This window comes from Sinohyriopsis cumingii, chromosome 18 (assembly GCF_028554795.1).
Source record: "Sinohyriopsis cumingii isolate HCF-2022 chromosome 18, ASM2855479v2, whole genome shotgun sequence".
Classification (NCBI taxonomy): domain Eukaryota; kingdom Metazoa; phylum Mollusca; class Bivalvia; order Unionida; family Unionidae; genus Sinohyriopsis; species Sinohyriopsis cumingii.
The window spans coordinates 68,405,797-68,419,978 of record NC_142978.1 but is presented as its reverse complement, the minus strand read 5'-3'; the positions used below and the strand labels follow the sequence as shown (position 1 = coordinate 68,419,978).

General features: G+C 37.0%; 1 protein-coding gene across 1 annotated transcript in view; it reads right to left on the bottom strand.

The window, feature by feature from the left end:
* Window positions 1–879: 879 nt before the first annotated feature.
* Window positions 880–14,182, bottom strand: part of LOC149776899 (uncharacterized) — a 37,784-nt gene continuing 24,481 nt past the window's right edge. Inside the window, exons 6-7 of the mRNA XM_089941597.1 lie at window positions 12,230–12,403; window positions 880–11,352 (exon numbers count right to left, since the gene is read on the bottom strand). Of these exons, the coding sequence (XP_089797723.1) occupies window positions 10,726–11,352; window positions 12,230–12,403 (801 nt within the window). The 3' untranslated portion in view covers window positions 880–10,725. The remainder of the gene's footprint in view (window positions 11,353–12,229; window positions 12,404–14,182) is intronic.

Genomic DNA, 14,182 nt, shown 5'->3' with positions numbered 1-14,182 from the left:
ATTTAAAAGATAGCTAATATAGTTGCCATGTCAACCATCTTAAAAATCTTATTATTATTACTTCTCCAAACATCATCAGTATGGGAGATTTCCATCAGGAGACTTCTTTAATGATGTCTTGCCAGTCCTAAATGAAATTGTGCCAACATCTAACGGTAAAATATTGTTATTGCTGAAGGATATCAGAGATGGTTTCAACCTTTTAGAGTTAAAAGGAAGAAATGGTAATATCTTGAATTCCTGGAAATTATTTTTGCCCAGTAAAGCATCAGTACATTCAGGATACTCATATTAAATATTACAACTGATCCCTCTTCAGGTATCTACAGAGTTGTTGACCCTGTAACAGTTTTTAATCTTCTGTTAACTATTTTGTTTTACTACTACAGATATGTTCATTATTCTAATGGTTGGTTTGCTTTTTTAATTGGTAGGCTATATTTGCTTACATGTGAGAGTAATGCCAGTTTTACTGTTCAAGAGAGCACCACTCACCATATCCAAGCATAAACAATAAGGATGAAAACTAATCCTTAGATGGTGTGTCATTGTTGAGGGTTTAATGCCATTTGTCGGCACACAATAGACAATACATAGCAGCCAATATATTTGGTGGAGAAAGGACCCACAAAAAACTTTGTCCACTGAACAATGGGAACTTACTGGCAACCTTTCTCACATATCCAAGTTGGCCAAGACTGAGTCTCAAACCCATGCAGATAGAGGTGAGATGTGTAAAGTTTCATGAGAATATCTGGAGAGTTTCAAAAGCTACATCATGGAAAAGAAACTAATAAAATATTATATTTCACATTGTATAGATGTTGATCTTGGAGCTAGGAACCACATTACTTTAACTGATAAGAGAACTAGTTATGATATAAATCTGGACAAAGTTTAATCCAAATATCTTCAAAGAATGCAAAGATACTGACCAGAAATGCAAATGCGAACATTGTCAGGAAGACAACATCATAACAAAAGATTATAAACAAAATGCAATTTTTAGAGAAAACCAATGCAAATGTAGACCATCATGAATAAGCTGGTCTTGAAAAGAAAATTACTTTTAAGTTGAGAGACAAGTTATATTCAGATGTGATAAATCAATATTGTAACTCCATATGAATGCAATTGTATTATAATTCAGTATGAATACAAGTTTTACTGACACGAAATGACTACATACCATAGTGTAGCATACCATATATCAATTTTATCCATACACAACAGCATGCCCACTTTCAAACAGCATAGACCAAAATCTTTCATTACATTTTGCACCAGCATATTATGTTCTATGAAGGTCATCTTACTTGTGATATCATCCCACAGTACACACACTAATAGTATGCTATGGGCTGGCAGATCTGAGTTTGCACTTGTCTCAGAATTACATGCATTTAACACAGACAAATATGGTTGTCAACATTTCTGACTTAAACATACCTGCCAAATCACATTACCGAAGTTGTACAAGCACTTTCAAGTTGTAAAGTTTAGTAAAATACAGTAAGATACGGTAGAGATGGTCTGTATTGCTTACAATGTTGTATCATGCTATATAAAGCAATAACCATTTCCAGTGCATTATGTATCACAACATTATCTCATACCAATAAATCTCCTGAGAACAATGCAGTTGTTATAGGGTTTAACGCCATTTTTCAGCACACGATAGGCTATACATGGCGGCCAGTAATAATGGTGGAGGAAGAACCCGAGAAAACCCCGGAAAGAACCACCGACCCACAAGAAGCTACTGGCAAGCTTTCTCACATACCCACATTAGCCGAATCTGAGACTCGAACGCACGCAGACAGAGGTGAGATGTGAGATGGCAGTGATCCATAACATAGAGCACTTTAGACCACTTGGGGCCCCAATAATGATGCAGTAATTTTGGATACTTCACATGCGAAAATGGCTTGGATCAATGCAGCAGTCTATCATGTAGAATAGATGAATTTACCATCATGAACAAAAAGCATTTTCTTTTCAATCTGTTACATTTTCAGATATTTGAAAATAATTTTAAAACACTTTTATTATGCACTTTTACACAAGTTCAAGAAACAAATTATGAAATGGATTAAGCATAAAGAAATAAAAAAATAAAAAAATTCTCATGGAAATGAAAAGAGATTAACTAGAATGAATAAAAACATATATTATTAAAAAACTCTTTACCACCTCAAAAGTATTAATAACTGCTATCTCATGACTAACAAGATCCCTCTGAAAAGTTGAATTTTGAAAATGTGTGCATTGCACACATTTTGGTAAATATAGTAGGTATTAAGAAACAGTTTTTATACATGGTTAGTGCAGCTTTTGAATTACAGTGGTATCCCTCCTCTAAGTGCACCATTCTGTTGAAGGTAAGTGGCTCATCAGATCAGAGTGATGGCCTTTCTAGAGGGGAAACACAGATGTGAGTAATAACTACCTATAAAGTAAGAAAGGCATAATCATTTATGAAAATCACAGAAATGTTATCAGGTTATGACTTAAATGCGATAAAACTTGTATCAATGTTATTTAAAATAATTATTAATAATCAGTCATAGTGCAAAACCACCTTGACAGTAAAATCGGGTCAGAAACATACAACTGTAACTACACCTGTCCACTGATTCCGTTTTATCTCTGCAGTTGAATGTATATTGTTGATGTTTATTTGAATCTTTCTGATATTTTCTCAAAGGACATACCCCCTTCCATTTGGTCTAACTGCTTTCACATTTCATTCTAATTGAGAATCTCTGACAACATTTTGCACTTTTTGCAACAATACTTCTCCTTCACAGATAATTTGCTGTTACTGCACGAGATGGTTAGTGTTTGCAAAGGAAGTGAGCTTGTCATGTGATCAACTTTCTTTCTAAAAATCAAAATGGAGACCTGCCAACACTAACAAGACGTTCTCAGTAAAGCAAGTATATTTTGTAATGTACAAGACAGGACCCAAAACGGCTAACATGCCATTTTACTATCTGGCAAAAGGTTGTCAGACTGACAAGCTACACAACTGTGCTTCTCAGTGGTTAAGTTTAGTGGTCTTGATAACTATCAGTGGAAATAACAGCCAGTAATTACCAAAATGACATATCTAACAACAAAGGAACACAGCAGTATAGATATATTCATTACTTCCCTATCTGCATGGACTGAAGTTACTTTACTTGCATGTTCTAACAACTGTCAATGAACGTGTCAAGTTTAGATTTATATTATCAAGCTTTCTTTCTGTAAACAACAATTATGACCACTCATGGAAGGTAAATCTGAAATATATTTCATTATTATGCTATTAAAGGGGTGCTTGTCCTTCAAGAGAATTTCTGACACAAACTTATCAATGCCATGGGTTTCTGCCCATATAAAGCAGGTTGCTGCTGGTCTGGGAGGCTGTTTGAGAGTGGGACCACTGTTTAAAGACCTTGAAACTTCTTTTAGTGAATCAGCATTCTGTTTGCATTCTGAGTACATTTATATTTCAACTATTTTGTTTTTCAGTTACTGTTTAAGAAATGCATTCTGATTTTGCATTCTTTGCTTCAGTACAGTTTTTCTTTTGATTTGGTTGCTGGAGTTTCTGCTGTCTAGAGTGTGAAAGGGAGGGAACTACTGCTTTCATATTTTGTTTTTAAAAAAAATGTAAATGAATAAAACAGCAAATTCATACAATGCACAAGAGAGCACTGAATTTAAAATAAATAAAACTGCAACAACAATAAAGGTATAAATATAGCTGCAGAGTATTTGTCAGTAAAATTTTATTTTAATTTGTTAAAATAAAAATTCACAGATAAAACCACCACTGATGGTGCCATTACTTCAATAGCAGTTACATTTGCTTGATAAGAAAAATGTCATGGATTATAAGGAGTGAAAAGAATTCCAGATAATCATGCGAAACGACTTTCAATAGAGGAAATTTATTGGCAACCTGAAAATAATCAACTTTTAAATCCCTTCAGGAAATGCGTTCATATCTTATTCTGTTTTACTTATTATTTAGCATTCTTTTTTCGGCAGGTTCAATACCCACACAGGTCTAGCCTGGGTCAGTAGCCTTGGGAAACGGACTTAGCTTCTTGGCATGATGTAGCAATAATCTGCTAAAAGTGCTGTTAAAAACAAATACACAAAAAAGAATGCTCCATTTTCCTTCAAAATGGAGACCTGCCAACACTAATTAGATGTTGTCAGTAAAGCAGTTGATTTTTTTTCTCTGTAAATTGGACTATTTTTAGTAAGGCATAACATAATATAATGTACTGCTATTGTTAAGTCCAGAAGTGATATTCAAGCCTGATGCACTGATGAATGATGAGCATTATGTTCAACTCAAAGTTTGTAAAGTTTACTTGAACCTTAATTACCTCCAGTCCAGTTTCTCAAACTGAAGTTATAAACCCTATTGAGCTCAATGGCTTCTAGTTATCACTAAACTTTAATCCTTATATCAAAATAATTTTCATGAAATTATCTTTCCTACCATGTGGCATTATCATGTCCACTAAATGTAATAATTACCCTTTTCCCCCTAAGAATCTGAATATTCCCCTTTATTCTTCTCCAGTATTAAAACTTTTTAACAGGTTTACTGTCCCTTTGGTCCTGACATGTGGCTTGTTGAACCCCATTTAAAAAAATGACAGCTGGATCATGTAGACATCTTGCATTATAAAAAATGCAGTCTAAAGCATCTGAGGTACTCTTGTAATGTTAGCCTGGTTCCCTGGCCAATTCCACTAATCTAATATGTACCCTGGATCTGAATCAAACACTGTCAATCCTGTATTCTGATTTTACCACAATCATATTTCTGTAATTTGTGTTTTTATTCCATTAAGTCCGTATTTTAATGGTCGTTTCTGTAAGGCTTCTGGCAAATATCATAAGGGTTGACTATAATGTATCATTTTGTTTGCATTCATTCTAAATTTCATTTGCATTCATTTTGTATTCTGTTTTCATCTTAATGGAAATATTACCCGTTCCTGGAACTGTAAGAAAGACAAGAAAATGTTCATCTTACAGTTAATTCACATTTCATTCTACTGTTGTTCAGCATTGATAACCTGAATCTCAATCATGGTAAGCTATCAGCAGAAATATTGCCAATTATTGATGCATAGATATCAAACCACTTCCAACACAGGGATAAATATCACTGCAAAATATAATCCAAGAAAAAATCATAAGGTAATTTTGAAGATCATTTTTCCAACAAAAAAAAAAACGAGAAATATATTGAATTTTAAACCTAAATGGTATTAATTGGAAAAAAGTGGTAATCCCAAAATCTTAAAGAGAAGTTCACTGATCTCCAGCAATAATGATATAAAGCATTTATTCTGTTTTACCAACAGTGACTTTTAAATTATTTGAGAAGGGGTGGCATAGTGGGACAGTGGCTTATCATCATAAAAGGTTTTATTATTTGTAAAGCTGTGCAAGATGATTGGCTTATCATTAAGAATCAGTTCAATCATGGATTTGTCTGGTTTGGTGTTTTATGGCACTGTAACATATGAAGGCTCTTTAGTGCCAAGGCAATTGGGGCAAAGTACCATGCCCAAGTCATACAATGGCAACTGACCTGGGTTGATCTGATTTCAGTTGCAAGTCAAGGACATTAACCACTCTGCCACCACAGCTCCTTGATCATGGGAGATTTAAGGTGGTGTGAATTTGCTACTTCTCATAGGCTACCAAGTTTCATTGGTTTCATAAATACTACAAACCATAAATTTAAAATCATCACGAACAATCATCCCTCTGTGGAAATAATTCAACCCTATCCTCAATCCACAAATACTGATAAAATTGCCTCTTTTTGTAAAACCATGAAAATTGTTACGCACGAAAAGCAAATTTTTCATAAATTAGGTTTCACCTAGAATTCCTACCCAATCGTATTAACATTAGGAATATAAGCCCTACAACGCCCCCGAATCCAGCCTTCCAAAAGATGAAAATTCGTCTTAACTATTTTATAGAGACAAAGGGCAATAACTCTTACCCATTACCTCCCCTTGCCATCTACAGGTGGCATTAGCTTTAAACTGAGCGAAACATCATGTAACAAGATGCTTGCATTGCAGGGGTATTAAAGTAATGTGATTGATAGGCTAAGTATTCTAAGACAAACACAATTTATTGAAAAATTTGCTTTCACCTTCGAATACATTCCCTGATCACATTAATGTTAAGAGAATAGGTAATTGGCAGAGGGAATGTTGAGCATCCTACATATACCTTGGTTAACCTATGAGGGAAGAAAATTGCATTCCCCATATGAAGGTTAACCCAACTTGTGAGCAGCACAATTGGAGGTGTCGTGTTTAAGTCTGGGAAGAAGAAATAATATCTTACCACACAAAATTTCCGAGTGAATCCAGCGATATCGGCACAGGGTGCCCATTTGGAGGTTGTGCTTTGTCAATTTGTCTGATAGACACTTGTGCAACTGAGACTGGGTTTACCAAATCCAGAGTTTCTCACTGATGAGCTAAGTCTCACAGATAAAATTTGAGAAAGCTGACAGTGCATGCCAACAGGTGGCAACAAAAATGCTGATAGAGAAATGACCATCTAGGCAAGGAACACTGAGATTCCTCTTTTCTCCTAAGCAAAGATCTTCATGATGCTGTTCTGTTCAAGTGATACGACAGAGTATGCATAGCTTATTCCCCTCTTCAACAATGATGAGAGGGCTTGAGGGGTTGTGAGTTATTCATACCTATGCAAGTCAATGCTGAACAGAAAGTCAGAGAGGACTTTGTGGTGAATAAGATCCTCCCTGCCATGATGATGGAACATGCCTTTAATAGTAATCAAAGACAACTTTTTCTTTTACCCCTTGAACAGAGAAAGAAGTCAGCTACTTGTGGGACAGAAGCACTCAAAGTGACAATATTTGTTTTTTACTTGTACCAGTCCCTAAATATGCACTTCTTCACTTCATAAACCATTAAAGAGGCCTTCTAGCTTGTGCTGTTCTTTCCATGATTTGAACTCTTTCTGCTGCAATGCACTCTGGACAATTGTTAAAGTGAAGATGAAGATGGTCTAGGCAAGGATGTAACATGCAAGTCAGCGAAGATTCGACCTTGCTTGGGATTTTACTGGGTAGATCTATCACTTGATAAAGATCACTGATCCAGGATTTGTTCTGGTGGAGAGGGGCAATCAGAATAGATTTGAACTTCTGGCCCTTAAATTCCTGTAAACTAAGATCGCTTTGGGGGGGGGGGGGTTTCAAAGGGCCACAAACCCACCTAAATGAGAGAAAGTGTGTCAACAGACCAAGCCTTGGAATCCTGTATTGGGGAAACAAGGGTTGACAGTTTTTTTATATTCCACCTGGTTGTAAAGAGATCAGTCATCAAATGCCCCCATCACTAGCAAATCTGATGAAAGACCAACAGATGGAGGGACCATTCTGTATGGAAAATTCCCTTCTTGACAGAGAATCAGCCAAGACACTAAGTCTGCTGGGAATATGTTGGATCTGGATGTCAATGTTGTGTTAATGCCCTGACCAGAATGTAAGGTCGGGGTGTTAGGTACTGCCTTGTTTGAGGAGGTATGTCACCACCGCTGTTTTACAACATGATGAGCACCATCTTGTCCTGAAGATGGCTGCTCCAAAAATGAAAGACTTTGATGATAGCTTTCAACTCCAAAACATTGATGTGGCGACCCGTGTAATCTGGACCCCACTGATCATTGACAGTGTTAAGTCCAGTAACCAATGGGTTCCTCAAACACAGGTGCTTGCATTTATACATATGGTCATATCTGAGCATAGATGTTTGAGAGGTATTCTTGTTATGAGTCAAACTTGGTGGCACCACTGGTCCAGGGCTGATACTATTTCACTTGTTATGTTGATTCTGTAATCGAGAGGCATGGAAGAGAGATGACTTGAAATAACAAGGACATCTGCAAAAGAGTGAATTTAGAGGCAACCCAGTGGGATAAGATCCACTACTGCACAAAACAATTAAAGGAGTTGCAGAAACTCCTTGGTTGGAATACGAGGATGACAATTTTGGGACTCATGGTTATTACCATTTTATGAAAATATTGGGTAAGGAATTTGTAAAGACATTATAAGGAAAAATATCTTGAATGTAAGGACCAAACACCATCACAACTCAGCCAATTCCATACGTCCATACTGAATGAGTCCATGGATTTTTCGAGGTGTGCCGATTGGTATACTGACTTAAGTTTCCTGTTATCGGTCATTTAATTGTTTATAGTTTGATAAACAAAAACAATATATTAGTAACAGTCACAATGAAGCTGATACTACCATGAAAAAACAAGAACTGAAGCCCATCTGTAACAATCTGGATTGCCCACTCACCTGGTGGAAAGAGATGTCAATGTTGTTTGAGAAAACATGAGTCAGGCACCTACTGGATAGCTGCTTGTGGGTGGGTAGGGACATAAGTCAGTGGTGAGTGGTGAGATTGGGGAGGAGTTTGGGTAGAGAAAATTTGTTTCCGATCACCTCAATATGACTGCCTCCAAAATTGATTAGCAGATCACCTTCATGTATAGGATTGGGATCACATCTGGCATTTGGGTTGTGCAGTGGATGATGATGTTATTCCTAGTCTCCAGTCATCACATCATTGAGGATGAATCACTGATGATCTACAATGTGATGGTTGCTATGCAGAGAAATATAGGGACAGTTCTTGGGCTGCCTGCCTCCACAAATCCTCTAGCTTGTCACCGAACAGCAGAGTCTGATCCAGCAGGAGGTTTATCGGGTTATGGGTGGATGTGCATTACTGGCCTTGTCTGCAAGCCTGAAAAACTGCCACAGACACCAGTTCCAATAACTAAGATGTGGCCACTATATTACAAATGAGCTTCCAAGTGGTGTGCAGAATGTCTTTATTATTCTTATAGAAGCAGACAAAGTCAGATTGACTGCAGCTTAGTTCTTGTCTAACACCAGGAGAGATGTGAAGAAGGCACTGGAATGGATCTTATACCAGCAAGATTACAAAGAATGCTGGAAGCTGACTCTCACAAAAGGAAACAAAAAGGCTTTGGAATTGTGTAGTTTCTGGTCCTGGCAGATAGACTCTTGGCAATATCAATAATTTCCCAACTGCATGAAGGCCAAATTCCTCTTTGTCAAAAACTACTGAGATCTTGACCCTACATACCAGTGTAGAAGGGGTGTGTGCGTGTGTGTGTGGCAACACCCTATAAATTTCATTGCCACCGTATAGCTATAATGTGTCTACTCTATGGTGGGATCTGAGCACGAACCATCATCAGATTTATCTCCAAACTTGGTGTACAGGTTGTCCTGATCAATATCAATATTGATATACTTGGTGGCTGTTATCTCTATGATTGTCACAGTACTGTCAAAGACGGTAAGCCATGAGTAAATGACTAGGCTTATCAGGAGAAAGAAGTTGTTAAGTCAGCATGGGCAGCTTGTCAAAAACAAAACAGACAGTACAGATGTCAGGCATACAGATGGCAGTGTAGACGGCTGTGCTGAGTAATGGTAATCCTAGGCAGGAAGCATCTATCAAGACCCCCAGTAATGTTAACTTTCATTGGCTTAACTTGATGAGGAATATGATGTGTATTGAAAGCCATATATTCACTGAATGGTATGGATCAAGAGCTAATGGCTGAATGGTATGGTTGGCAGCTGACATGGCATTAAAACTAAGGTGCAGCTAGACAATATGGACTGTGAGCCAGATGGCTAGATGGTAGGGTTGGCAGCCATAAGAGTATTAAAACTGGGGTGTGGCTAGATGGCGTGGCTCATTCAAGTTATTTATAAACCCCATGCGCTTGTGTTTACAGGCCCAAAGGCCATGCATGGACATACAAGGGAGATATGCCAGCTGGACTACCTAGAACTGCATGGAAACTCCTCCAGGTATTGAAATTCTCCGGACGTAATGGCATCCACCATGCCTTTTTGCTCACCAAAGACTTTATGTGAATGTCCAGAACATCAGTATTCTTGGTACTTTGATTTTCCACATACTGCATGTAACCGACAATACACACTTTATATATGTGAGACAGAAGTCATAAGATTTCTCATTTGCTTGCATTTAGCTTACATTGTCATCATAGCTGATTCTGAAATGACAAAGAAAGAAAAGAAAAAATGGAATGCGCAGTTAATTGCATTACAAATGCCACAGACACCCACTATAGCAGGGTGATAAATAAAAAGTGTGTGCTAATGCAAACTTCTACACTTCTATTACAATGTAGTCATGTAGAACCATGTGGTAAGAGAACAAAGAATCAAAGTCTGCATAGTTGAAAAATATCAAAATTAAATTTAAAAAAGATATACCACCTGTAGAATAATACTTAAAATATCTTAAAATAACAAAATCATCAATAGATGTGATGGAAAAAAAAACAAAAAATTTGGGATTTCAGGATGCAAAGTGCATCATATCAAGCGAAAGCTTAAAACTTGTACCACCCATTGTCTTTGGAAGGGCTGGATTCAGGAGGTAGTAGTGCTTATATTCCTAAAGTTAATGTGATCGGGGTATATATTCAACAGAGAAATAAGTAAATTCACACATCTGTGATGCATATTAAGTATACTTTTGAAAAGAAATGGAAACAAAAGCAAACATTTGTTAAAGTTGTACTACTAGACTGCATATGGCCAAACAGTAAATATAAACTCTAGTTTTGCTTTCTTCTTTTTGTTGGTGGAGTGTCCTGAACTTCAATAACAAGTGTTGGATCATCAGATTTTATGCTGTTAGTGGAATCTTGTTCAGGTAAATGTGTTAAGACTGCCTCTTTTAAGGAATCACAATTCGGATTTATCACATCAGTTCCTGGATCATCTTCCTCCTGAGTGAAATCGGCATCCACAATTTTTACTGACAACAAAGTGCCGCTAGCAGGAGGGTCCTTCTCCTGAACAATTTCTATGTGTTCAATTTTGCCAAATAAAATGTCCATTTGTTCAGAACCTGTTTTAGCATCCTGCTCTGAAATTGTTGTCACACCCAAATTTGATGGATGCATGCCCGTATGGTTATGATTGCTGCTGTTTATTGTAAAGTTCATTTCAGAATTTGAAGTGGTACAGGTATCAGCAACTGAAACGGACAAGAGGCTACCTTGGCTGGCTGTATATTCTCGTTTAACCTGCAAAAGCTGTTGACGTAGAAGATTGCGATGCTGGATTTCCATCTGTGTCAGTACATCCTGAATACTCTGACTCATAGGGATACTTAACTGATGTAGCAGCACCTGCTCACGTCTCTCATAGTTTGCTATCTCAAAATTCTGTTGTTGTATCTAAAAAAGATAATACAGAATCAAAGATGTTATATAATTGGTTTGCTTTATTATATGTGGCAAAAGATAATGGGAATCAATTTTATATTAAGGTTTCAAATTCTCTGATACTTAAGAAAACAACATTCTTTGATACTTAAATGCTGGCAATAATGGGGTTGATCCTAGGTACACCAATAATAATTACAGTAAATAGGCAGCAATGCTCTGGAGAAACCACTGAAATAAGCAATGCTGAAATCAATATTACCTGTACCCTGTGAGCTATGGACCCAATATTCACTTCTGTACAGTCCTCACTCATTATAATGCTGTACATGGGAACCAAGTAGAATACTGCCTTTTAATGAAGTACATAATAAGCATATCCTTTAATAACTTGCAAGCATCACAGTCCATAAACATCGACAGCATAATAAAACATCGGTGCCAAATTCAATAATTTGGTGCACTAGTTAATTCCTCAAGACAGCAATTTCAAAGGTCATTGTTTCTTTGTCAACAACACATGACAGTGACTGAGTACACCCTCATGCCTGACCTAATATTATAAGTGTGTTAACAAGTTATCTGGGCACAAGATATTGAGCGGGAGGTGTATTTTCCAGAAATGACAGTGATTTCATTCTATCTAAGATATAATTTTCAGGCAAAAATGTGTAAAATGTGGTAATTTCTTTACATAATCTTGCAAGAAAATCACTAAACTTACTGTTAAAAAAGGTCGCTTATGCATACTGGAGGATACATCAGGTTCACCCTTCCTATCAGTGTTAGACACACAGAAAGAACCGATTTTCAAACAAAGGTAAATAGCTAAAACATTTTTTCAAGTTTTTAAGGCTTAGAAATGGCATCATGGCATTAATTGCTTTACCTTTTCATTCAGCTCATGAATCTCAGCCATGTACTTCTCTTCCATCTCCTTTTTCTCCCTCTCAAGCTGTTGACATCTCTGTGCTAACTCATCAAATCTTCTGTCCCCCTCCTGACTGTCTCCTTCTAGACCATCACTATCATCCCCTCCTCCTCCTTCATCTTGATCCTCATCCTTCAGGAAGATAAAGGTAATTGATGTTATGAATTTAGCTGCAGTGGGGTTGTGGAAAATGTGTTAAAGATACTTATCTCTGAAATAATGTTCCTAGCATGATAAATATGATGAGGTTGTGGTTGTCGTTGTTGTAGGGTTTAATGCCATTTTTCAGCACAAGATAGGCTATACAAGGCGGCCAGTATTAATGGTGGAGGAAGAACCCGGGAAAAACCTGGAAAGAACCACTGACCCATGAGAAGCTACTGGCAAGCTTTCTCACATACCCACATTAGCTGATTCCGAGACTTGACGACAGTGATCCGTAACGGAGAGCATGTTAGACCACTCGGCCACTCGGGGCCGCTGATAAATATGATGAGAAATTCCAAAATATTATGTCTTCCCTGTCCTCTACATAACACATATACATGTGTTTTCACTTTCAAATCACCTTGACCTTGCATGAGAGTCAGAGGAAGAGGAATACATAAATATGAAATTACTGATTTTACAGTCCAAATAAGATAGCCGTCACCTGGAATTTGGAAAATATAAAAATTAAAAAAATAACCAAAAACAATGCCAAGACTTTTAAATGAACTATACCTTGCCTTGTGGATAGACCAACTATATATGAATAATTATCCTACCTAGGTTTGAGACTTATTGCCGTAGTCATTAACAACAATATTAACAGAAAACTTAAGCAAGATTTTTAAATGACCTTGACCATGCCCGGAGGTGCAATTGAGGAAAGAGGTACAAGGACATGAAAGAGCAGAAAATCCAAATTCTACAGTCTAAGTATGACCTCCATTCCTCCCAGGTCCATACAGAAAAACTTGAACACAAAACATAACCAAATTGTGACCATGCCCGAGGGCCAGAGGGAGGATGTATGGATGTGAAATAGCAGAACATTCAAGTATGAGAGCTATACCTGCCAATTTTTGGGGTCTTATGACAGGGATCGTCCTGGGCTTCGCCAATGTCGCAAATTGCGATTTTTTTTCCTTATTGGCGACTAAAATATCCCATCTGGCGATTTTTTTGGCGACATACTTTTTGGTTATTTAATTTGTACATACAATCATGGATTTGGACTGGATAAATTAAAAGGCAGAACGAAAGGAAGCCACAAACTTGACTAAGCAATGCATTGGAATCAATCTGTTACACAAACGATCCTTTGTTCTTATTGACAACCCCATCTTTACAGTGCATTGTTACATCATAATCTGCTCATGCTGACATCTGGGCTGAGGACTGTATGCTGCGATACAGTCAATCATGCTACCGCACTATACCTACAACTGACCGACTTCTGAAGACGCGAATAGAACAGATACAATTAATTGTATGGCTAATCCTTCTGTTTTTTTTTTTTTAATACATATACCAATACAATAGTTTTGCTGAACCTTCATAGAAAACTGATAACCTTTCAAGTACCGACTACTGTGTATAAATACAAAACAAATGGAAAAAATCTCAGTCACAATTACATCTGTCGCCAGTGCAGCATTTTACTCATTGATCTTTTCCTTTTGCCATCAGTCTCGTGTTACGGCTGCAGAGACTTAAACTCCGCAACAAGAAATAGCAAAAAAAAAAAAAAAAAAAAAAAGTTTTGCATAATTAATAATAATTATTTATTTCTCAAAATACAGGAGTGAAAGAATCCCTAAATTGGGTGTGAATTTATGCTTATATATATGGTCCAGTATTGCCAGGTGTTGACTCGTGTAAGTTTCATTCGTGGGAACGGAGATCCTATTTTTCTTGTCGAGAAAA